The sequence below is a fragment of the Chamaea fasciata genome, unplaced genomic scaffold (genome assembly GCF_029207755.1).
Source record: "Chamaea fasciata isolate MVZ Bird 193981 ecotype frontalis unplaced genomic scaffold, bChaFas1.0.hap1 SCAF_1, whole genome shotgun sequence".
Lineage (NCBI taxonomy): Eukaryota > Metazoa > Chordata > Aves > Passeriformes > Sylviidae > Chamaea > Chamaea fasciata.
The window spans coordinates 150,861,726-150,886,285 of NW_027094086.1; the positions used below are offsets into that span (position 1 = coordinate 150,861,726).

At 48.1% G+C, this 24,560-nt stretch overlaps 4 protein-coding genes across 6 annotated transcripts in view; 2 read left to right on the top strand and 2 right to left on the bottom strand.

Moving 5' to 3' along the window:
• Positions 1-1,170: 1,170 nt before the first annotated feature.
• On the bottom strand, positions 1,171-6,806 carry HIGD1A (HIG1 hypoxia inducible domain family member 1A). 2 transcript variants are annotated; one of them, XM_066201906.1, is made up of 4 exons: positions 6,757-6,806; positions 4,817-4,924; positions 2,884-3,018; positions 1,171-2,110 (listed from the first exon to the last, which is right to left on the bottom strand). In XM_066201906.1, the coding sequence occupies exons 2-4, from the start codon at positions 4,917-4,919 to the stop codon at positions 2,061-2,063; spliced, it is 288 nt and encodes a 95-aa protein (XP_066058003.1). In that variant the 5' UTR covers positions 4,920-4,924; positions 6,757-6,806; the 3' UTR covers positions 1,171-2,060. The 2 variants fall into 2 exon arrangements, with proteins under 2 accessions (XP_066058003.1, XP_066057994.1); XM_066201897.1 differs by lacking the exon at positions 6,757-6,806 and adding an exon at positions 6,235-6,350.
• A 3,498-nt stretch (positions 6,807-10,304) lies between these two features.
• ACKR2 (atypical chemokine receptor 2) lies at positions 10,305-13,825 on the top strand. Its single transcript, XM_066197081.1, has 2 exons — positions 10,305-10,370; positions 11,872-13,825. The coding sequence occupies exons 1-2, from the start codon at positions 10,325-10,327 to the stop codon at positions 12,984-12,986; spliced, it is 1,161 nt and encodes a 386-aa protein (XP_066053178.1). The 5' UTR covers positions 10,305-10,324; the 3' UTR covers positions 12,987-13,825.
• A 1,795-nt stretch (positions 13,826-15,620) lies between these two features.
• On the top strand, positions 15,621-17,301 carry CYP8B1 (cytochrome P450 family 8 subfamily B member 1). Its single transcript, XM_066197194.1, has one exon. It carries the CDS (start codon positions 15,637-15,639, stop codon positions 17,164-17,166), a length of 1,530 nt encoding a protein of 509 aa, XP_066053291.1. The 5' UTR covers positions 15,621-15,636; the 3' UTR covers positions 17,167-17,301.
• A 1,484-nt stretch (positions 17,302-18,785) lies between these two features.
• Positions 18,786-24,560, bottom strand: part of OBSCN (obscurin, cytoskeletal calmodulin and titin-interacting RhoGEF) — a 182,848-nt gene continuing 177,073 nt past the window's right edge. For both annotated transcript variants that reach the window (XM_066201918.1, XM_066201928.1), the window contains 5 exons: positions 24,138-24,377; positions 22,276-22,499; positions 21,749-21,824; positions 20,460-20,609; positions 18,786-20,336 (listed from right to left, as the gene is read on the bottom strand). In XM_066201918.1, the coding sequence (XP_066058015.1) occupies positions 20,159-20,336; positions 20,460-20,609; positions 21,749-21,824; positions 22,276-22,499; positions 24,138-24,377 (868 nt within the window). In that variant the 3' untranslated portion in view covers positions 18,786-20,158. The remainder of the gene's footprint in view (positions 20,337-20,459; positions 20,610-21,748; positions 21,825-22,275; positions 22,500-24,137; positions 24,378-24,560) is intronic.

The window sequence follows — 24,560 nt, forward strand, 5'->3', positions numbered from 1 at the left end:
GCCGCGCTCCCCGCTCCGGGCCCGACGCGGTGCCCATGGCAACGGGAGCGCGCGCGCCCTCCCCCTCAGCGCGGCCGCCATGATGGCTCCCGCCCCACGCCTCGCTCCCGGCACCGCCATGCCCGCAATTCCCTCAATTCCCGCAATTCCCTCAATTCCCGCCATGCCCGCAATGCCCGCACCGACCCCGGCTCCTTCCCTCCCCGCTCTCGCGGTGCTAGGAACAGGAAAATGCGTTGGAGCCTGTTATAAATACGTATTGTATAGTCGGCTTTTCGCAAATATTAACATGACTACTCTATATATAAGTGTACTGTATTGTGTTTTATTCGTAAGGGTTTAGAAGGGTAATGAATGTGTATTTAATGTGTATAACAGAGGGGTTTTTATCTCTTCTTTGTAACGTCTAAACCAGCGAGCCAGAAGTTGGGAGGGGGGGGTCACCTTGTGACCCTTCATAAAAAAAAAAAAAACAAACCAAACTGTTAACTTTCTGTTTTCTTACCCAAATGAAAAGAACCAGAAAACCTCTAAAGAAAATTTATACCCATGTTACCAGACTAAGTGGAGCCACCCACAAAATAAATCTATTGATGAGATGATCGGGGATACTTAAATTAAAAAAAAAAAAATTGTTTGATTAACATCTACTGAATATTCAACATAAGATAGAAGCTCCCTGAAGAGAGAAGTCCTAAAAGGGTGAGGGGGGCCACGGGCAGACCTTGTGCCAAGCCCCCTCAGCCGAGAAACCTTCGCCTATTCTCTCTCCTTATTGTCTATTTTTATTTTTTTATTAAACTATGAGAGAGTGGAACTTGTTTTTCACAGAGCCCCTCCCCATCTCCATCCGTGTGGGAGCAGCCAAGGGCAGGTGTGATACCAGTTGGGAATCCAGGAGAGCACCGGCTGGGAATTCCCTTCCCAGGAACGCTGCACCCTCCTCAGGTGATTTTTTATTAAATATCATCCCTGTGCAAAGGGATGGGAGTTCCTCCCCGACAAATCCATAGGAAAACAATTGTTACCTCCACTGCTCACTTTTATTCATGTTTAATCTCCCCCCCCCCCGCTCTGTACAACAGGTCACAGACAGGTGCAGTTTGTACCTTGTGGTATCTGTAACATCTCCGCCTGTCACCATGGAATGTCAGCTAACAGGACAATATGTGCTTTTTTAGAAACTGGCTTTTATTTTTGCGACTGCTGTTGGAAGTACAAGGAGTCTGGGTGTAAAATAACTTACAGACAAGGACTTTAACACCTCAAAGGTGATGGGGGGCTTTTCAGATTTAAATGGTTTAAAATTTTCTGCGGGAAACAGTACTGCAGAAATCAGCTATGTCATACACTTTAAAAGCATTAAACCACCCAATTAAGGTCTTAATTGCATTAAACCACCCAATTAAGTTTTCACAATATATATTTTAAATGTTACATTTAGATGTTATTCAGAAGAACACTGTAAATACAGTTACAAAATATCTTAGTCCAAGGGTCTGATATAGCAAAAAATAGGGAGCCTGTGCCTTCGTTAACAATGAATAAATATAACATTTAAATAGCTGCAACATAGTTATCTCATGCCTTAAATAAAAAAAATAGATGTTTATATATATCTCTTAATATTTTAGAAGTCATTTAGTGCTACTGGAAGCTTCTAAATTACAAAGTTGGAGGCAGAGGATAGAAAATGACAGCAAGGTGTTCCTGACATTCCCTGACAGAAGCCAGTTCAGACATCATGGTTTTGGGCAACAACAGCAAAAGAAGTCATCAGTTTTAGGACTGAGTTGAAGGGGAAGATAGAGGGATTGCACTCCACGATATCCCCCAAAAACTGGGATGTGGTGGTGTCAATCAGGGAGACCCAGACCCCAATACCCGTTCCCCCGGGGCACATTCTGAGGCTGCCAGGTTCAGCACAGTGTACCATACACAAAATAGAACAATTCTCTAATGCCATCTATTATTTGTTTTCCTCAAGAACCCCTCGATAGGAGGTTTGGAGCTGCAGTACACAGGCCACCACCAGGACAGGGATTTCAGACAGCTTTCCACTATTCCTTGGGCTTCACCACGTAATCCCGGAACATGGAATACAGCACGCCTGCAAGGCAGGAAGAAAAGCACAATTAAAGAACCGTGTTAAATAAGAAATAATGGGTTTCAAAATCTGAACAGTTCTCAGCAAGACAGAATTTCCTTTCCTCCTCAGATGCATTTTTTTAATAGCAGTGATGAACACAACAAAATTCTTCGTATACAGAGAAACTGCGTATGAAAATATACTATTTATGAAAATGCAGACCCTGAGCTAATTCTAGTTGATTTTGTGGCCCAAGTCAAGCTTTTCTGTTGTTCCTGCTGGGAATGCAGTATGGACAGACAGTGTTTCATGGGATGTACATTTACACACAGATGAGACCTGGGATGTACAGGCACAGTGTTCCTGTACATTCAGAGACAAGTCCAGTCCTGAAAAAATAGATATCCATATAAATATATACTAAAAATATATATAACATTGTGGTCTACACATGTTGTAGATTTTCCAGTGTATTAAATTCAGAAACGGCGGCATATTTATGAGGGAAAATATTAATGTTTGGGGTTTTTTGGCCTGTAAGGGCAGAGATGCAGAACCTCACATTCCATGTCTAGACATAATCAAAATTGTTACTCTGAAATTAGATATTCAAGTATGTAAAATCAGATTACTCCAGAAAGACTGATCGAGCACCAATAAGGAGCACAAACATCCTGAAATAAACCTTCTGGATGCTTCCACCCAGCCATGCCAGCTGCATTATCCACTGGGAGAGACACAAGAGGCTCTCCATGGTTTGCCACTCCCAAGGATGGCTCCCATTCCGTACTCACCACACGTCAGGGCTCCCACGGCGAAGCCCTGGGCTGCCACACGCATGTGGATCAGGTGAAGGGACATTTTCATGTCACCTCTGTGCTTCAGCTTGTACAGCCCGTAGGCAACCACGGCAGCAAAGCCACCCATCCCTGCAAGGCAAGGAGACCATGGCTCTGAGGGGAGATCCAGGGCACCAGGAGGAGAGAAGGGACCCACCTAAACAGAACAGCCTGCGAATCACTGAGCTGTTCAGGTTGGAAAAGACCCTTGAGATCACTGAGTCCAACCACTCCCCCACAACTGCCACCACTAATCCGCGTCCCCAAGTGTCACATCTATACAATTTTTCAATCCCTACACAGATGGTGATTCCACCACTGCCCTGGGCAGCCCTTTCCTCGAAGAAATGTTTTCTAATATCCAGTCTAAACCTCCCCTGGCACAACCTGAGCCCATTCTCTCTCATCCTAAAAATAAGCCTGTTTTGGTCTAATCACTCTGGTTTTGTGCAGTGGTAAATCCTGGGTCCACTCCAGTGCCACCTCATTCGATGCACAAGTCAGTGCAGGGAAAAGCAAGAGATTGCCACCAGCATTAAAATACCAGAGGAGCAGCTCAAGGTGTCAGAAATCCCTGGATATTTTTCAGACAGAACCAGGGCTCCTCGCACCTCCTTTCCTGCATGGACACTCACATCCAAGACCCCCACTCAGCTGATGCTCAGTCTCCCTGTGGGGATGCTCCCCGATGTATCCACTGTCTGCTGCAGTTGCTATTTTGGGTGTTGTCACATTTGGCCAGGTGCCACCAGGACAGGACAAGTCACATGTTATTGTCCCCAAGCGGTGAGGAGGGAGGCTCTGCCAGGTCTCTTTCCCAGGGCCAGAATTCACTGATAGTGAATTCTGCTTCAGCAGAGCAAACAGCCCCAGCTTTGCCAGCTCCAACACTGATGCTCTCAGAGAATACACAGCAGAAATGCACAAACTTTTCCAATTCATCTCTTTCATTCCATTTTTAGGATAATTTGCACAGTTCATAGGTGGATGCCAAGTTTTAAGTGCTGTGTATATTTCAGTGAGCAGAGCACAGGCAGTTTGTCTTCCCTGAGCCAGGGCATTACCAGTGCCACTAGGAAGCTGTAAACACTCAACTCACTCTCATTAAACACCAATTAAGAGTTTTAGGGCCTTCAACCCAGCTCGGACACAGGTCAAAGGTGAGTTCTGCCAATCTGCTTCAGGGAACTGGAACTCCTGGAGTTCACAGTACAGCCCAGCAAGGTGGAGACAAAGTCCAGTGACCACAGAAACAGTGACGGAGATCTGCTGGCAAACGCTGGGAACAGTTCACCCCGAGTGACCCCGCTGCTCTCCATTTAAGGTGGCTGGAAATCAAAACGTGTCTTGTGTCAGACAAAAGGTGATCCCTGCTCTCCTCAGAAGCTTTTTGGGAATCTCAGCAGAGAGGCTGAGGACTTTAACAACTTCCTCAAGCTGGGGTAACATAAAAGATACTAAAAAAATGCATTTTAAACTAAGTGATGGCAGCAGAGGGCTGAAACGTTTACCAGACAGTAATTTTAATCCTTCTAGTTTGTATTTTGATAGCTTTTAAGTCACTTTGTAATGGTCACATAATTCCCAGGAACTGAGCTCCAGAACAGCTGCATAATACACTCCTTAACAACTTGACAGCATCACCTTCACATGTTTTCTAGCCTCACCTAAAAAGCCTTTCAGGCTTTCTTGGTTTGGGGTTTTTCTTACAGTTGTAGGATCTGAGTTTTTTATGTAAGGTAACAGACCTCATTAATTTCCCTCCTTCTTGTAGCACAGCTAAGGGGAAGTAATTTCTAAGTAATTTCCTGTTCACAGAAAAAAGGTGAACAGTGATGGTGTTTCCCACACCGACTGTGCAAACACATTTCTCAATTTCTGAACTCACCAATGGGCACAAACGGCGTCTCCTTAAATTTTTTTATCAGCTTCGAGGTCTGGCTGGTCTCTGTCTCATACTCAGGGAAAACGGATTCCTGGCTGGGTGACATGGCGGCTGTGAAGACAAAGAGCCTCCCTTCAGGTTTTGGAAACCCCAAATAAAGAGAATCTTCAGGAAAAGAAAATCCCTTGTGTATTCCACCAGTCACAAATATCCAGGTAGTGAGACACAAGAACAGGCGCCATGGAGAGATGATTTAATTCAAGTGAAGTCTTGGGAAGCAGGATTGTTGCTTACCAGCAGAGGTAAGAACAAAACAAAACCAAATAAAGTAGGAAAGCAACAAATTTCTGCCATCTGTTTCCACACCATTACAGATCCCAGTGACTCCCTCCCATGCCCACAGGCAGCCACAGAAAGTTTTGGTCAGTGCCTGCCTTTCCTTTTAGGAATTCCATGCCTCACTGCTCCGCTTGGCTTTCGCAGGCCGGTCCTTTATGGCAGTTCTGACCTCAGCAAAGTTCACTTCTTGCCCCTCATTCCCTGCCAAGAGCAGCAGCCACAGCAGTCGGGTTGGGAAGCACGAGCTGCTGCACAAGGTCAGGCCTGCCTGGCAGCTCCTCACTCACCACAGCCTATCCCACAACAGCTAATTCCAAATTCCTGATACAGAACACAGGGATGGAGAACAGCCACCACCGAGGAGCAGGAGCAAGTCCTGAAGCCCTCAATAGGTGCACACTCGTGTGGGGTCACATCAGGAGAAGTCATCCACAGGTGATTTCTCACCTTCCTCCCGAAAAAACTAAAAGCAGCAACAGCCCTGAGAAGGGCTCCACTCACAGAACCATCATCACCAAAGTGAGACCATCCTCCAGAACTTCCCAGCTTTTTGTGCTGGGAACTGCATGGATTACACCAAGACCTGTTCCCTTCTCAGTGCTTGGCTTAAACATCATTCAGTTAACGACAACTTCTGCCAGTGACACCACAGACGGCCCTGCTAGAAAAATCTCTACTGCTATTCTTCAGCTTTGCCACCAACGGCAAAACACAGCTCAGGGGCACGTGGAAAGGCTCTAAGCTCTCGGAATAAACCAAGAAGAATTTCATTAAGCAGGTGCCAGTAACCATAGGCAGAAGAGACATCTCAGAGGTGGCTGTGCTCATTGGTTAATCAGCATTTCGTGTACACCCATGTGAGCAGACTGACTGGTTCTCAAACCATTTCCTCTACAAGGCCAAAGGATTTGGTCTCTCTGCGCCTGCTACAACCATTCTCATTTCCTAAATGTAAACTATAATTTTAGCGTGACTCATTTAGAGAAGGGAACAAGAGTACCCTGTCACTCAGCAGAGGAGGAGACAGCCAGAGGTGAGATTTACACAGGAAAATTATATTAAAAGTGAAACAATTCATTCACCACGAGAACTTTCTGTGACCTTCAGCTCAGACCTAGATGGGCACAGGGCAGAAGAAACGGGGTGAAACACACGGCCCGACTGCCCTGACCTTGCGACACCGAAGAGGGAGGTCAGGGCACCTGTGTGACCGGTATCACCTGCGGGAGACACTGAGAGGACACACCACGGGTGGGAAGTGACAAGTCCCAGCATCCCTCTCGGCAAGAGGGAAGTCCTGGGTACCCCCAGGCTGCTTTCCGCCTGCCCAGCTCCACACGGGGAACCTTCCCCACTCCAGCCCCCCGCACCCTACATGGGGACTCTTCCCCACTGCGGCCCCAGGCACCTTCACGGCACTCCGGCCTTCTGCCCCACGCCCCCACACCCCACACGGGGCCTCTGCTCCACTCCTGCCCCAGTCACTTTCACCCCACACAGGAGCCCGTCCTCGCTCCAGCCGCAGGCACCCGCACCCCCCTGCAGAAGTCTGGCTGTGTCCCGGCTGTGCCGCGGGTCCCGCCCGCCCCAAGCCCGGCTCTCACCGCGCTCCTCCGAAACCGGCCGGCGTCTGCCGCGCCTGGCCCCGCCCCCGCCTCTTATTGGCCGCTTCCGCCCCGCCCTTCGACCCGGACCACAACTCCCAGCGTGCCGCGCGCCCGCGCGCCCGCCGGCAGCCAATCCGGAGCGTGGCCGCGGCCAATGCTTCCATATACGGGTTCGGGGGCGGGGCGGGCGGTGACGTCAGCGCGCGGCGCTCCGCATTGCGGCGGGGAGGCGGTGGAGCGGGGCGGCCGGCAGGGGGCGCTGCGGGGCCCAGCCCGGCCTCAGTCGCGGCCTGTGCGTGTCCGCGGTGCCGGGAGCCGGGCGGGGCCGGGCTCTGGTTTAACCCCAAAACTGCGCGTCCGGCATCGTCTGCAGGGCGGAAAAAACCTGCTGCCGGTGGCTTCTGCAGCTTGTCTGCCATGGAGTGACAGGACAAGGGCGAGCAGTTTTCAGTTGAAAGGGAAGAGCTTTAGATTTGATATTGCGAAAAGATTTTTCCCCGTGAGGGTGGTGAGGCCCCAGCGCATTTTGCCCAGAGAAGCTGTGGGAATCCACTCCCCTGGATCCCTGGAAGTGCCCAAGGCCAGGTTGGACAGGGCTTGGAGCATCCTGGGATAGTGGAAGGTGTCCCTGCTCATGGTAGGGGTGGGATGTGTGGGGGAAATCCCGCTGGGAAAAGCCAGTGTCCATAAAGGAAACAGAGAAGTCGTGCAGCTTTATTCAGATAAAGGGACAGAGGCCACTGTGGCACACCTCCACGCAGTTTTCTCTCTCGAGGTTTGGGAGGGCCTTTTATCCCAAACTCCACTCGTTGCCCTCTTCCTTCCCTCACTGGCCAAGGTACCAGGAAGGTGCAGCCTTCCCCAACCACCTGCCACATGTCCTCCCTTGAATACGTTATTTACCCCCAAAGTTTGGAAACTCAGGTTTGTGCAGCCCCATTTGGCTGTTTCAGGAGTCAAACTGGGCTCTGTAACAAACCTGCTGCTGAAAGTCGGTAGAGACATTAAGCCCCATTTCAAAGCCGTTAACAGCCATCCCTTCACCTATGGAATTGTTTGTAAAGACATCAGCATACATTTTCCCTATTAAATGAGATGGTCTTTAAGGTCCCTTCCAACCCAAACCCTTCTGAGATACTGTGAAATTTGGGCTCTTACTTCCATCCTTTGCTGAAGAGCTTCCACTTGATGTCAGAATCATGGAGTGGTTTGGGTTGGAAGGGACCTTAAATCATCGCATTCCACCCCCTGCCAACACCTTCCACATAACCAGGTTGCTCCAAGCCCCATCCAACTTGGAAGACTTCCAGTAATGGGACAGCCACAGCTTCTCTGGCTTTCCCTCAGTCTGATTTTCTTCCCACTGAATTATGTCATTGACTATGTTTTCCCATATTTCAGCTTTCAAGCAGACCTTGTTTTACCCCCACTGTGTGCCAGGATTTTGATGCCCAAAGACAACCTAGGAATTGCTGCTGACTTTAAATGTACCCTGGAAGAGGAAGAAGAATCCACTGGGATCCAAAAGATGCCTAAAACCTTCTCCTAAATCTGAGAACAGGTCGTCAGAGCAAAACAGCAAAGATAAATCCTTTTGTCTCTAAACCCAGTGCTCCTGTGTGGTGTTTGTACCTCCCCATCTCCGAGGTGGGGGAAGACGGAGCTGCTGCTCCTGCAGGGTCACTCTGCCACCGACATGTGGCATTTTGGGCAGCACAAAATAAAGTGGCTCAGAGAAGAGCTACATCTCTCTAAATGTGCTGCCCATTACCCCTAATCTGGTTACCTTAATTGCCAAAGCCATTAGGGCCCTGCAGTCTGGAAGGAAACAAAAAATCTATGCAATTACCAGCCCCGAAATTGAGTTAAAATCTTGTAATAAATTACAGTGAAGGCCACTTTGTCCAGTGACTCTCAGAGGCACGTTTAATTCTCTGCTTCAGGGCAGAAACTCAATTAAAAACAAAAACTTATTTCATTTTAAATGCTGGCCTAATGAAACCTCTGTCACCTGCAGCTTCCCTGTGTGTTTGTCCAGTGTCTCAGCTCTACAAGTGGCTTCTTGCTCTCTGCTAATGGGTGTGTTGCACACACATTATAATAATATTTATTTATTATAGGGTATATTTTAAGTGCAGCAGCAGCTGATGGTGGCAAACATGGAAATGGGTAAAAATAACACAGATTTCTCTCTGTGGATCCACCTGCCACAGGGCAGGTTGGATGTGGAGCTGTGGCCATCACTGCTGCTCTGCTCTCCTGTTTTCACCAGGGTGGTTTGGGGTGTATAAAACACACTGGGATTGGCACAGGGGAAGCTTTGGCACAGCCAGGGTGCTCCCATGGCCCTGTTTGTTGGTGAGATGAGGAAACGAGCAGGAGTGTAACCACTCACCCATGCTGAATGCCCAAAAACTCCTCCAATGAACCACTTCATCAGAAGCACCTTTGGCAGAGGCCAGGGGATGAGGATCCTGAAGCATCCAAGGTGGCATGTGGGTTGTTCAGATTTCCTGGAAAACACATGTTTTTTTACAGCAGGGTCTCAGCCCTGGGAGCTGTTGTAGATGTGCGCAAACACAGGGTGGAGATCATCCTTCCAGTGCTGCCAGGGAATGATCAACATCAGGAAAAACAAAACAAAATCAGGGAAGTTACGCGGAGCTCACATTTCCTGACTGTCCTCTTTCTCAAGTGAAAGAAGTTCCTAAAAGCCTGGTTCAAGCTTCTGGCAGGATGGAAACAGGAGGAGCTCCTGTAAGTGCCTTTTCTGCTTCTTGCTTGTAGACAAAGCCACAGAAGAAACCTGGCAAGGTTCTCTTTGGTTTTGAAAGGTAGCCAGTTTGGGATTGGGATGAATTCCTGAGCTCAGCCCTCCCTTCCACTCTGAGCTACGGGATGGGGATGTGGACGCCAGTGCCGAGATAATGTGAAGGAAGAAGGATGTGGCAGAGGGAGAAAAGGCATCTCAGTGGGCCGGAATAGACCTCAAATGCAAATTTTGGGAATGGTTTGTCCTGGTGTGGGCAGAGGGGGTGCGAGGGGGAAGGTGTTTAGGAGTCTCGGGTGTTGCTGTGATCCGCAGGGTGGGCGGTTTTGGTTTCCTGTCGAAGGCCTGCAGTCCCAGCTGAGGGCGAATTTCCTCTAAATATGATATAGAAAAGAAATTTTAAAAGGCTTATTCCCAGACAAGTCTTTTTGCGGCACTTTCCCATGGCAGATTCCTGCTCTCCCACTGCTTTGTCTGAAGTTCTCTCCAGCCCTTGGAAAAGAACTCTGAGACGGCACGAAAACACTTCAATCCAGCTCAAACCCATTTTTCTTTTCTTTTCAGCTGTCTGGAACTGCCTGGAATGGGTATTTAAGCAATTTCAGTCATGGGACTGCAGCAGGCACGTCCTGAGCTTCACCCCTGACAGCTGCACAACCACTCTGAGCCTGTGGGGTGGAGGGGCTCCCCTTTCCCTGTGTGTTTGTAGGGAGGGAGCCATCCCTAAAACCTGCAGATCCACCGTGGGATATGTCCTCGTTGGGATGCACAGCACAGCCAGGGACCAACAGCTTCATGTTCTCATTTCTGAGTGATTGCAGATCTCTGCAGGGAGAAACAGGTGCTCGAGGAGAGACTGGAGCTACACAGCCAGGCCTGTTTGGCATTGCTGGAAAATGAGCCCCAGGGAAAATATGGGTGGCTTAGGCCGTGGCTCAAAAAACGTGTGGTTTAGGGGTGGAGGGGTGTTTACACGACTTTTTGCAAAACTGTTCTTTGTTTTGCTGTCAGAATCTGAAGATTAACCTTGATTAACAGCACCAGCTTTTTTCCTGAAAATCAGATCTCAAAAGTAGGAGGCTCCCAATCACTCACCATTTCCTGAAATCTGGGCTGCAGCTATCTAGACACTGACGCCCACAGTTCCAGGGAGTGACCACTGCAGGGGTTGTCTCCTGCCTTTTCTCATGCAGAATTGATTCCAGCAATTTTCTTCCAGCTGAATCTCTCCCTCTCACCATAATTCAGGACTGGATTGCGGTGTCTCCATGTCCTCGCCTTGGATGAGTCTTCGAGCAGCCTGGGATAATGAAAAGTGTCTCTTCCCAGGGCAGAAGGGTTGGAACAAGATGATCTTCAAGGTCCCAAACCATTCTGGGATCCTATGGATTCTCTATTTTCCACTTACTAATGCCTTTTACCAGAATCCATGTCTTGTTGTCCTAGAGTAGGCATGGAGAGGGGTCAGTGTCCTCCCAGGAGCAGAGAGATAGATGTTCAGCATTTCCCCTCTGGGAACAGCCCTACTGACATACAGGTGCTGGTGGCAGGTTCTTTTACCAAGAATTGAGATGCTGCTTTCTTAGTAGTGACCCAGGTGAATATAAGCAGCTGACAGTGAGCTGTGGTGGTGGATTTCCTGTAATTTGGAGCAGAAACTCCACTAAAAGCTTGTGGTGGTGTCAAGAGGAAGAAGTGACTCATGTGAGAGGAAACCATGCTCATTCATTTTTGAGTTTTATGTGACTGAGTAAGGAAAGCAGAATTAATTTTGGAGTTTCGTTTTGTTTCGTGGGTTTTGTTGTTTGGTTTGTTTTTTTTTGTTTTTTTTTTTTAATATATGTACATGTAGACAGCTATCCCCATGCTTAGCCAAAGGCCAAGGTGTTCAGGACACAAAATACTCACCAGGCAGTGGCAGAAATTTAAAACCGTGAAATTCCAGTACCTGAAGGGAGCCTGCAAGAGAGACAAAAAAGGGCTTTTTACATGGAGTGACAGGAAAAGGGGGAAGGGCTTCAAACTGAAAGAGGGTAGGGTTGGATCAAATACTAGGAGGAAGTTCTTTGCCATGAGGCCCTGGCACAGGGTGCCCAGAGAAGCTGTGGCTGCCCCTGGATCCCTGGAAGTGTGCAAGATCAGGCTGGACAGGGCTTGGGGCAACCTGGGATAGTGGAACGTGTCCCTGCAAATGGCAGGGGGTGGAACGAGATGATCTTGAAAGTCTTTTCCACACCAAACCATTCCATGATTCTTTGAGCTGAAGAAAAACCCTCTGTGTTGTGATGTTTGCTTCCTGTGTGAATTGGAATAACACTTTGATCCCTTTCCCTTGCTCCTAGGCAGCCGCTGGTCAAACAAAACCTCAGGAGTGACAGTAACAACCACAGACACGTGGCAGGATGCTGCCAATATGAGTGAGTACCCGTACGAGTACCTGGATGAGGAGGACTATGGGCTCTATGGCCTCTGCACCAAAGAGGAGGTGATCTCCTTCAGCAGGGTCTTCCTGCCATCATTTTACACCATCATCTTCCTGATTGGAATGGTTGGGAATGCCCTCCTGTTTATTGTCCTCCTCATGTACATCAAGAAGAAGAAGAAGATGACTGAGCTGTATCTGCTGAACCTGGTGGTTTCAGACTTTTTCCTGCTACTCACCCTTCCTTTCTGGGCTCTGTACATTTCTCAGTGGGTCACCTGGGACATCCTGTGCCCATTCTTAAACGTCACGTACACTCTGAACTTCTACAGTGGCATCTTCTTTGTGAGCTGCATGAGCCTGGACATGTATCTGCAGATAGTTCATGCTTGCTCTCCTCGCAGCTCCACGGTGTGGAGGAATTCCATCCTCGTCTTGTTGGTGATGTGGATCCTTTCCATAGCTCTCTCCATTCCCGATGGCCTCTTCACCAGCACAAGGCAAATTAACAACAAAACCATCATGTGCACCCAGGATTATGGCCAGGAACACTTATTTTGGAAAGTTGTCTTTCGGGTGATTCAAAACATCCTGGGATTCCTTCTGCCCTTCCTCTTCATGACGTTCTGCTACTCCCGCATCGTGTGTGTCCTCCACACCTCACAGATACCTGGCTCCAGGAGAGCTCTCTGCTTAGTCCTTGCTCTGGTGGGGGTTTTCTTTGTGCTGTGGTGTCCTTACAACGTTGTGCTCATCCTCCACTCCCTGCAAGATGTCGGTGTGATCAGGAGCTGTGAAAGCAGTAGGAAACTGGACTATGCTCTGCAGATCACGGAGAGCTTGTCCTTTGTCCACTGCTGTCTCAACCCCTTGCTCTATGCTTTTGTGAAGAAACGGTTCAGGGCATATTTGTGGAAGATACCTCAGGCCATTTTCAGGAGAGGCACTTTCTTTCCCATCCAGGACTCCCAGACGAGCCCATCTTGCAGCAGATACGCAGCTGAGATAGAAATGCTGAGCTTCACAAATGCATAATAAATATTTACATTATTTACATTATTTACAGTATTTACAGTATTTACATTATGTGTGTGCCCTCTGTGCTGCATTTTACCAGCCCTGTCCATGATGGAGTTGGTGTGAGCCCATGGCACTGTATAACCAGAGAGTTCATCCTAGCCACAACCTTGAGATGAGGATTTTCCATACTGGGATTGGAAAAGTACATGTGGGATCTGTTTCTATTGCAAGTGGAACTATTATGGAAGGATTGTCCTGGATTTACTCTAGTGGAAGAAACCCAGTTCCCATCTGGAGTATGTGAGGCAGTAGCAAATAAAGGAGCAGATTTCTCAATGTTGTGCCTTAAAAAATACAAACTGAACCTTGTGAAGAGATTTTCCACCTCCCTGGCATGTGCTGAGGAATGGACTTCCATGCTTATCCATCAGGCCAGAAACACTGCCAGGGGTTGGCTTTGCTTCTCCTGGATCTTACCATCTGCCAGGTGATTTAACCAGGACAATCTTGTTTTCTACAGAAAGGACTGGACACCTTTTAAGCTGAGATGTTCTCTGTGATTATGAGATGTGCCACACTCAGACTTGCTGAGCAGGGAACTGTAGACCTGATATTTTCTGAACCTGAGCATTGCTAGCTCTTCCCAAAGGCAACTTTTCAACAGTTTTCTTTTTCCCAAAACAACCTTGTGTAAACAATATTTCTTTCCCATAACAACAGGTGTTGTTTGCTATTTCTGTCACTTAGCCAATGGGAGAGGTGTCAGTCCTATGGACCAATAATGTGCCTTCTTAGTGCAGCATGTTATAAAAGAGCTGAATGAATTGTAAATAAAACCTTCTGATTTCTACTGCCTCCTGACTGGAGTCTAGCATCTTTATTTCGTGTCCTATTGCAACAGGAAACTGTGACTCTCCAAGGGGCAGAGCCTTGGCTAGAGGTCAGTTCGATCACGAGCCAATTTGAGACCAGTTTGATCAGGGCAAAGTTCAAACCAGTAACAATCAGTAAGAAAGAGATAAAAAGCAGGCTCAGCAGAACAGTGGTGGAGATATTTGCCTTCCAAGATCAGGTTTGACAAGATAAAAAAGATCCACGAATACCATCCATGGATACCACCTGTGATGTAAATTTTGGCTTTGAAACACTGCGGAGTGAGAGCATGGCCTGAACAGAAGAGCACAGAGAGCTGATGGTCAATCCTAATTACCCAGTGCAGCTTTGAAGTTCAAGGTTCTGAGTTTGCTGACTTTTATCTGAAGGCACTATTCACCCCAAATGCTCCTGAACCTTAAATGGTCCCTTTCCATCCTGAAAACCTATTAAGTCTGGAAGTTGCCTAGAGTTGTACAAATAAAATTATTAATTTAAGAGAAAGCACTCATCACATTTATTTTATTACTACATAAGGTTACTGGACTGAGAAGGGCTTTGAGTTGATCATGGCTGTTGTTTTTCTTCCCAACATTGCTACAGTGCTTTTTTGTTTTTTTTCCAGAATGGTAAGGTTGGGAACTTTTCTTAGAAAAAACAAAGCCAGAATAAATATTTATCTGATCCTATGATGTGGCCTTCACTCCACGGGTCAGGTCAGTTGAGGGAACATTGAAAGGGACAGCAGCTGGGAAGCTAAAAAGAAGATGAAGATTGTGATCCCAGACAGAGAAAGGCTCTTGGGACTGTGGTAAACTTATGATGGGATGCTCTGGGGAAGAGCAAAGGTGAGGAAATAGAGGGGAGTTAATGTCACTCCATCCTGCATGAGAAAGGGTCCAAGTAGCAGCAGCTGGGACAGGCTGTGGTGACAGTCTGGGTAGATCAGGGTGGCAGCACCCAGAGGAGCAGTGCCACATGGGACACAGGGTCTCTGACATTGTCCCCAGACTCTACTTGGAGAGAGGTAGCAGGGAAGTTCAAGAAGCGGAAGGGAAAGTGGGTAAAGCAGAAGTGCTGTGGTCACTAAGGGCACTGCTCCCTAGCCAGGGGCTGGGTGGGTCATTTGAAGGCTCTGGGCTCCCCTGGTGCCAAGCAAATGCAGTGACTCAAGCTCTCCTCTCTCGTGAGGCAGCTCAGCTGCTTTGCTATGCACTCAGACAGAGCAGTAGCACTTCCACTCTTCATTGGCAGAGCACTCCTGGGATGCCATGTGCTGTGGAGAACATGGAAATGTCAGAGAATTTCCCTTCTCTTGGCTTTTGAGACCAAATCACTTCAGCTGTGACCCCTTCCCTCGGTCCTGTGCTCATTTCCAGTAGCATTTCCAAAATCCACTCTTGGCTTCATTTTTTTCAGTGGGTGTTTATAGCCTGGTCTTAAAGACAGAAATCACAGAGTGGGAGACTGAATTCTCTGAACATTTTCCCTTCAAAAACTGGGCTCCATGCAGCCTAGAGAAGGGAATTTGCCTCATGCCAAAACCCATCCCCCTAACACAACATGGATACTCCAGCAGGATTCCAACATACCTTCCCCCTTAAAAATCTCTGTTCATGCAGGGACAAGTTCGTTCTGGAGCACACAGCAGGGGCAAGGCAAACACTTGCAGCCAATGAGGACAGACGTTATCAGCTCTGCATCTGCCTATCAGCTGCTGGGTGAGGATAAAATGCACGTCCCCTCCCCAACCTGTCTCTAGTGGCAGCTCCTGGATGGGCACAGAGCTCTCATGGTGCTCTGGGTGATTCTCCTCTGTACCTTGGTGTCATCACTGCTCGGTGGGCTCTATGTCCTGGGTGTTTTTCGGAGACGGAGACCCAATGAGCCGCCCCTGGACAAAGGTACCATTCCCTGGCTGGGCTATCTGCTGGAATTCAGAAAGGACAGCTCAGAGTTTCTCAAAAGGATGCAGAGGAAACATGGGGAAGTTTTCACGGTGCTGATCGGTGGCTATTACTTCACCTTTGTGATGGATCCCTTCTGCTTTGGCAGCATTGTGAAGGAATCACGATCTAAACTGGACTTTAGGACTAATGCAGCTCAGCTGGTCATGCGGGTTTTTGGCTACAAGCCCACTGAAGCCACTCATAGCATAGTTCATGCATCAAGTGTAAAGCACCTGATGGGAGATGGCCTCACTGTCCTCACACAAGCCACCATGGAGAGCTTTCGGAAGCTGCTGCTTTTCAGCCTGAGCTCAGGAGAGAAGAGAGTGTGGCAGGAGGAAAACCTCTTCCACTACTGCTACAACATCGTCTTCAGAGCTGGATATCTGGCTTTGTATGGCACCGAGCCACCCCGAGGGGCAGGGAACAAGGAGAAAGCTGAAGAGCAGGATCGCCTCCACTCCAACCAGCTCTTCCAGGAGTTTTGGAAGTACGACCGCCTCTTCCCTCAGCTGTCCTTTGCTCTGTTGACTCCCAAGGACAAAAGAGAAGCTGAGAAGCTGAAGAGACACTTCTGGAACACACTGTCTATGAAGAAGGTCCGGCAGAAGGACAATATCAGTGGCTGGCTAAGTGATCAAGTCCAGCTTCTGGCAGAAAATGGTGTCCCTGAGTACATGCAGGACCGTTTCATGTTCATGCTCCTCTGGGCATCCCAAGGCAACACGGGCCCAACTGCTTTCTGGCTCCTCTTGTATCTGCTGAAACATCCAGAGGCTCTGAAGGCTGTGAGAGATGAGGTGGATAAAGTCTCGAGGGAGAGTGGGCAGGAAGTAAAGGCAGGAAGCCCCCCAGTTACTGTCACGAGGGACATGCTGAACCAGACTCCTCTGCTGGACAGTGCCCTGGAGGAGACCCTGAGGCTGGTGGCGGCCCCAATGCTGGTCAGAGCTGTCCTTGAGGACACCAGCCTGAGGACAAGCAGTGGGACAGAGTTCACCGTCCGCAGAGGGGACAGGGTGGCTCTGTTCCCACACATCTCCGTGCAGATGAACCCAGAAATCCACGAGGAGCCTCGCAAATTTAAGTACGACCGTTTCGTAAACCCAGATGGAACCAGGAAAGATTTCTACAGAAACGGGAAGAAGCTGAAGTTTGTCAACATGCCTTGGGGGGCAGGAGTTTCCACCTGTCCCGGGCGGTTCTTTGCTACTGCTGAAATGAAATTGTTTGTGTTCTTGATGCTGAGTCACTTTGAGCTGGAGCTGGTCAATGAGGAGGAGGAGATCCCAGCCATAGACATCAGCCGCTGGGGATTCGGGACAATGCAGCCCATCCATGACGTTCGGTTCAGGTTCCGGCCACGCTTTTAACTTGGGGAGTCCTGGTGGTGTTTGTTCTGGTGTCACCTACGGGATAAATTGTCTGATCCTGTGGTTATCAGATACGTGGAGCACCAACACTGATGTGATCTTGTTTGCCTAATGTTTATCATGGCTTTTGTTTTTACGTGCACTTCATGCGCTGCTGCTGTGTTGTTCTGTTGGTTATGGGATAGAAGTTAATCTGCACAGAGAGACAAAACCTGCCCTGCCAGGCTACTCCCAGCCTCTTTCAGGGGCCATCAGCCCACTGAAAGCCAGGAGGAGCACAGGGTCAGATTGGCAAGTGGGAACCCAAATTCAGGGCTTCCAAGGAACAAGGGGTTTGTCCAGGTTCCTCCCAGGGCCGCCCCAGCAGAGCATCAGCCCCACAGTCCCAGCATGACTCCCATGGAGATATGTCATGGGAACAGCTCTCTGGATCACTGCTGGGGATAAGGGAAATCGTGCCAAGGCAAGGCAGACATCCTATCGTGTGCAGGGGAAGAGCATTTGGGATTGCATAGGATTTCTAATAATGGAGTGTTTGAGGGAGGCACCAAAGGGGGATAAAGCAGGGATTTAGGTGATTTGGAGAGGAAAATTAAGATGTAAGGAGATGAAAAGGGCTGGTTGGGTGCAAATAGGTGACTGGCCCATAGACTTGTCTGGTCACATCCTGCACCTGATGATTTATTTTCCACATGAAGTATCATTGGCAGGATAGCATCAGCTTGTGGTATACCCCTGAAAGGTCAGAGAACAGCAAATATCCTCTCCAGAGATGTAAGAATTTCCTTGGGGTTTTCAAATTTTCTTGGTTATGGTTCACTTCTTGTATCTGATGAGGCCTCCAAACAGAGCAACCTCAATCCCTTAAGGGCTACAGCCACTGTGACCTTATACTCCTCAAATATATGTTTTATCTGCTGGATCAGTGCAGGATATAACTTTGCTCAACATGTTCTGCTTTGCTTTATTACCATTCAACAATTAGGGCTCTCACCACTTCCTTACGGAAGTCAAATCCAAGCCTCTCCTGCATGGAGAACAGTGGATTGCTGACACTAACTTTGAACTTTGGTGATTATTTGTCATCGAGGAATGAAACTCAAACATTTTCATACATGTCCAAACATCAGATCCAGATTCTGCTTTGCTCTGCAAAGGGCAGGGTGATGTTGTAACTGCATGTCAAAGGCAAACTATCCCAGCCTGGCAGACTGGTCATTAGCCCCAACCTCACGGTGGTGGTGGAAATTCAGGCAGAAACTATCAAGCAGTTGTGGCAGAACCAAGGAAAACAGAAACTACCTGTAAGGCTTGACTTTGACAGCTGATATTTCCATTAGCAATTCCAGCACCTCTTCACTCCTTCCATGCTCCATCTACAGCTCTCACCTATTTTTTTGTCACTTCTATGTTTGTTCACTCCTTCTCACATTCTGGTCAGTGCAAGCTCCAAACCATGCCCAGGAATGCCTTGGGGTAGCTGGGCAGCTCAGAGTCATCATCACATCCCTGACCAAGTGATGTGCTCCTTCCAAAGCTCTAGAAAAAAGATTTTTTTGTGTGGATGTCTTGCATGGAAGTGGTTCCCAGTTAATAGACAGTGGATACTGGTTATCACAAAGAGCCCAGGTCAGAGTTGGGGGGTGAGGGATGTGTGCTGCACAAATGTGGATTGGGACTGGGGAAGGGATGTAAAAGTAACAACGATTCAGCAGAGAAATCTGGCTTTATTTGCTTGTCAGAATGGTTTGTTTATTTAACCAAACAGTGTTGAGTCTATAAAAGAGCGCAGACATGCTCAAATGCACGCAGTTGTGAGAAGCAGAAAAGAAAAGAAGTCATATATGGAAGAGCATGAAAGCTCCAAGTGAGTTAATCTGCTATGAAGTTTTATGTTTAGATAGGTTTTTCCCTGGCACTGAGCTTTCCATCCCAAAGTGCACCAGCAAGAGCAAAGAACTAGCCTGTGCCAACAAAAACCTGACTGGATTTGTGAAAGAAGTTAAATTGTACAGGATTCAGAGTCTTGAAAGGTTTCCTGGGGGGCAGCCCTCATTGCAGTGTCTGTCTCGTGTAACTCTCCTCTCCTCCCAGAGAACTGAGCACAGAGTCTGGCCCTAAGCCAGACTGGCCCTGGGTTTCTCTCCTGTAGCACACAGTGAAGATAATATCACTTCAACATTCCAAATTTTACAGTCTATTGAGTTGGTGCCTGCTCTCCACAGCACAGGGAAAGCTCCTCTGCTCTCAGTCACAATTCCTGCTCTGCATGCTCAGCAAGGGAAGGAGTCACAATGCACCATCTTTCAGTTTTGGAACAACATGGGTTAAACTTTTGGAAAAGAGTATTCCTGGACAAACAGCCCCACTTTTAGTATTGAACTGTAACGCATTAGCAATTGTTTTCCTGTTCTCCTTCCTCTAAACACAGCCAGACACAGCTCTGAGAAAGCTTCCTCTTACTGCTGCTGATACGGAAAATTGAGGGATACATCAATCACTGCAGAGAAACTCAAAGGAACACTGGAGTTATGAGCACAAAGCAATGACACAGCCAACACCATCCTTTGCAGAGGAAAGCAGGGTTTGAAGGTCAAAGAGGAACGTGACATTTCAGGATTTTTAAAAAGAATTAAAGCACTCAGCCTTTGCCAGGGATACTGCTGCCACATCTCCAGGTAGACGTGTCCCTGCTCCCCAGGGAAGAACAGCTCAGCTTCAAAGTCTCTTAGTGGTACAAAATCTGCACGTTACAAGGTCACTGTTGGGTTTGCTTCCTTCACTGTCCCGTGTCCCAGTTCCCCCCACGAGTCACACATACACAGAAACAGCCCCTGGCAGGGAGGACACAGGGATAAAACACAGAGGGGTCGGGCAGAGATCGGCTCCCCCAGCTCAGCTGCTGCACCACAGCTTGGCAGGAGGCTTTGGTACCAAACACTCGGTGCAGGAGGGCACAGAGAGGTGATTCCCATCTGTCACCACATCCATGTCACTGTGCAATCATGAGGCCATACTTGGAGCACAGCAGGCCCCTCTTCTTTTCCCGTTCCATGAGGAAATTCCTCAGTTTGGTGGTGGGGAAGGTGACCAGTGCCTGCTGCCTGTTGTCCAGACCTGTCTCCTGGAGCCACGGGCTCTGAAGGCACTCGGAGGCTGACAGCCTTCCCCTAGGACAGACAAGGGTGAGAGGTCACTCAGGGATCCATTTGCTGCTCCTTGCAAATGGAGAGAAGGGGCAATACCCAGGGTCTGCCCCAGCTGTGCTGCTGGGAGGATAGGCAGCCTCTTACCAAGGGTTTGCGCACAGAGTGCTCTGCAGGAAGGACACTGCTCCCCCGGACAGACCCGCGTAACACCGCGTGAGCTTCAGCTTTCCCTTCCTGGCTGTCCTCAGGAATTCACAGGGCACATCCGAGCTTATGGGGTAGTTGGCACTCAACCTGCCCCAGGAGAAGAGAATTGAAAACATGAAGCTGCCTCTTGTGTTTTGAGCCCAAGATTCCCCTAATTAGCGTTTTTTTTCCCTTTTCAAAGTCCCGTGCCAGAGTTAGAAAGAAGAGCGGATCTCGCAGCTAGGTCTTGAAAGGTGTTTATTAAGTTTTTTATCTGAAGGTCAGTGCACTGCCTAACATCAGGTTTAGCACACTGAAAGACACCGCTGCCAAGAGCACGAGACCTGGTGTCCAAGGTCTTTTAAAAGTTTCTAAGCCAATTAACTCTTAAAACATACTATATTTACAGTTTTGTACCAGTAATTACTACTAATTCTAGACACGCCATTTTTTTCATCGCCTACATTCTACCAAAGTCTTTGTGCCACCATCACAGCAGAAGATGGAGTAGAAGAAGAACTTAAGACACCACCCAAAATTCTCCATCTTGCCTCTATCTACTTCCATTCTAAAACCCCAAAACTACAAATTTTCACCGTGTGACAAACTAAACTACTATCTAATTTAAATTTTTGTTGTTCTCTTTTCCTCCATAAGTGTTGGCAATTTTTCCCATGGACTAAGGTCAAAGGCAAGGCTTTCCTGGGGTCCCAGCAGGAATCCTGGACCCCCTAGGGCAGTTTGAGGGGTTTTCCCTGTGCCCTGGACTCCAACAGCTGCCTCCTGCTCCGGGACTCCCAGCATGAGGAGGATGTGGAGCTGTTGGAGCGAGTCCAGAGGAGCCACCCAGGTGAGCAGAGGGATGAAGCATGTCTCCTTTGGGGAAAAGCTGAGAGAATTGGGATTGTTCATCCTGGAGAAGCCTTCAGGGAGACCTGAAGCCCATTAGAGCCCATTCCAGTTCATAAAGGGGCTGCAAGAGGGCTGGAGAGGGACTTTGAGTAAGGGCTTGTAGTGGCAGGACAAGGGTGAACAGTATTAAATTAAAAGAGAAGAACTTTAGATTAGATATTGGGAAGAAATTCTTCCCTGTGAGGGCATTGAGGCCCTGGCACAGGTTGCCCATCCATCCCATCCATCCCCCAGCTTTCCATGGCATAGCTAAAAGAGGGGCACAGCTGAGATTAACTCTCTGAAATTGTGATTTTAAAGCCACTCACAGGGTAGGGAACAATTAACTGACTCACATGATGAAGGCTGTGATTCCGACGGACCAAATATCAGTCTGGGGAAGGGCTCCTTGCTCTGTCAGCAGTTCTGGAGCTGGAAAAGTAAACTGGTGTGAGGCAAGCTCCACTCCAACACACCGAGAGCAGCACAAAGGCACTTTTATGCTTTGCTGCCTTCCCAAGAGGGAAGAAGAGGCAGCTCCCAGGACAGGGAGCTGGTTAAGGAGCTTCCACATGGATGCTGATTGCAGTGAAACCATGAGAACCTCTGGGCAGATGGCAGCAATGCTTTCTCCCTGGATAAATGGACACATGGATGCCAGCCAGAGTGGTGTTGCAGTGAGCTCTGTCCCCTGTGGTCTGCAGTGGGACAGCTGTCACCACTCACTGCTCCCACAAACTCACACCGTCACTGGAGAGAAGCACCTGGAAGGCTTTTCTTGCTTCTTGCTGGGACCACCTGCTGCCCTGACCAATGTTTGTGTCTTTCTGTTTATCCCAGGTTGCAGATCAGCCCCGAGTGGCTGTGACTGAGCTCTACTCACCCATGGTTTCCACATAGTCCGAGCATTTGTCCATGGTAATAAATTTGTCTGGTGTGTAGAACTGTGCGTTCCCAAAATCCAGGAGCTTCAGCAGGTTGGGCTCAGTGATGATCATGTTCTCTGACCTGAGGTCCAGGTGCAGGATGTTGTGTGCATGGAGGTACTCGGTGGCACTGAGGATCTGCCACAGGTAGTCTCGGACCTCCACCTCCGAGTACGAGGTCCTGGTGGGAGAAAGGGGATAGAAAACACAGATGTCCTGTCTGCATGCCCAAAAATGCCTTTCTGCACCCACTTTCACCCTCCCTTGGGTGTCTGATCTCATCTGACCCCTGAGAGTCAAGAAGAAACAACTCCAGTTTAGCAAATCAGCTCTGTGTGGAGAGGCTGGTCCACCTTGTGAATCAGATTTACAAATGCAACAAGTTCAGGGTGTTGTAGAGCTGAAAGAGAGTAAGCAGATTTGATGCCCGCAATTCCCTCTTTTTTAATCACAGAATTTCAGCAGATCCGTTTTCTGCCATTGTGAGAAACTGTGGGAAATGGATTTGTGGAGAATTCTCAAAGCCTGACAGAAGGCTCGCACAGTCTTGTGCATCTTTGTGCAAACTTTGAGATAAGAAATGCTGACTTAGAAAGGCCATGGGATATGACAGACATTGTTGAGAGAGAAATGGAACTAGAAACAAGTTTCAAAGGGTGGCCTTGCAAATAAGACTGGATACTTTAGAGAAATAGAACTATGAAAGATGTACTGTAGTAGGACCCATGAGGAGTGATTTTAGATGATTGGTTTTAAGGCATTTACAGCATTGTGTGGCAAAAGCTGATAGGCCAAAAAATGCTTATAATGGATTGTAATTAGGAAATAGTTTGGCTTCTGATTGTGATGGTGCGAATGATAACATCTGTACTGTCTCACCCTTCACATGAGACTGAAAATGGAGTAAAAATTTTTAAAACGCCTCTCAGTTGCCCTATGTCTAAGTTAAAAAAAACAAGCATAATCCAACTAGAAACAATGGATCTTCCTGACCCACAGTAACCTCCATGTTATGGTGCTGGGGTTAACAGGTGGTGGTGTAAGGAAACCCTTCATGTATCACATTGTGGGAGATAGAGTTTCATATCAACCACTGTAAACTGCTTTCAACATCTCTGCTGGGTGGCCCTGAGTTGTCCCCCTGGAGGGAACTCAAGTAATTTTTTTGATCTCACAAGTAGATGCAGAAAAAACGCTTTACAAATCCTGTGTGTAATGACAACACACTGGAACAGATTGAGAGGGATGATGTCAGGAGAAAGCAACAGGTATCTTGTGCACTACACCAAGCAAATGATTCTATATAAGGAAAAGGGTTCCTTACAAAGTACAGGACCTTGTAAGGGAAGAATGCCAGACATGTCTTTGCTTTCCTGACAGTAATTGGCTCAATGCCAGAATAAAAATACTGATAGGTCTCTTTACCTGTTCCTCAGAAGTGCAGCTAGATTCCATTGGCAGCAAACCAAATTGTCCCTCCTAAAACGTTAAGTATTTAAGAAAGAGCACAGAGGTGTTCAATGCTTTTTGGGGTGGCTTAGTCAGGTGTCAGATGCTTCTCTGGCACCTGCACACAGCTTTTGTTCTTTTGTTTCTGTATTTTTTGTTATTTCTCTCTTATTAAAACCTTTGCTTGACAAAACACACCCAAGGAGCCGTCTGGCAATATTATTAAGCCACTCTGGGAGGCTGCAGGTCAACCCTCAGACTTGGTACATCTTCACAGGGCTCATTACACTCTGGCCACGAGTAGAGACTGTATCAGTTTCTTCCTCCCACCAGCAGCCCTGACTGGAAAACTCTTCCCTCTTGTTCTTACCGTAATGCCAAGGAGTGGAGCAGCTCTGGCCCCACACACATCTCCTGGATCAGCACCAGGTGCCGGGGGCTGACGTAGGCGCCCTTCAGCTGGGCTATGTTTGTGTGGTGGAGCTTCCTCAGCACCTGGTATTCCAGCAGCACAGCCTGTTTGTCCTCCTGCCAGTAAGGGATGATTTTAGCGGCCAAAGCCTTGCCGCTCACCTTCTCCCGGCACTGCCGGACGATGCTGAATCGGCCCCTGGTACAAAAGAACACAAAAGGCACCTTAAGCTTCTCTCCTGTTCTTTAAAACCACCAGGATACCAGGCTATTCTTCATCTGTGCCTGATGGGGGATTGTTGCATCTGCTGTCACAGTTTGCACATCCTCCTGTGTCTTTAAACTGTACAGTCACTTTAAATTACAGGAGTGAGAGCTTAAT

Excerpts from the sequence above, each read along its gene's own strand:
- HIGD1A (XM_066201906.1), bottom strand. The coding sequence starts at position 4,919 with ATGTCACCCAGCCAGGAATCCGTTTTCCCTGAGTATGAGACAGAGACC. Across the intron at positions 3,019-4,816 it reads GACGCCGTTTGTGCCCATTG|GGATGGGTGGCTTTGCTGCC; the intron begins GTGAGTTCAGAA and ends CTTGCCTTGCAG. Across the intron at positions 2,111-2,883 it reads CGTGGGAGCCCTGACGTGTG|GCGTGCTGTATTCCATGTTC; the intron begins GTGAGTACGGAA and ends CCTGCCTTGCAG.
- ACKR2 (XM_066197081.1), top strand. The coding sequence starts at position 10,325 with ATGTTCTCATTTCTGAGTGATTGCAGATCTCTGCAGGGAGAAACAG. Across the intron at positions 10,371-11,871 it reads ATCTCTGCAGGGAGAAACAG|GCAGCCGCTGGTCAAACAAA; the intron begins GTGCTCGAGGAG and ends CCTTGCTCCTAG.
- CYP8B1 (XM_066197194.1), top strand. The coding sequence starts at position 15,637 with ATGGTGCTCTGGGTGATTCTCCTCTGTACCTTGGTGTCATCACTGCTC.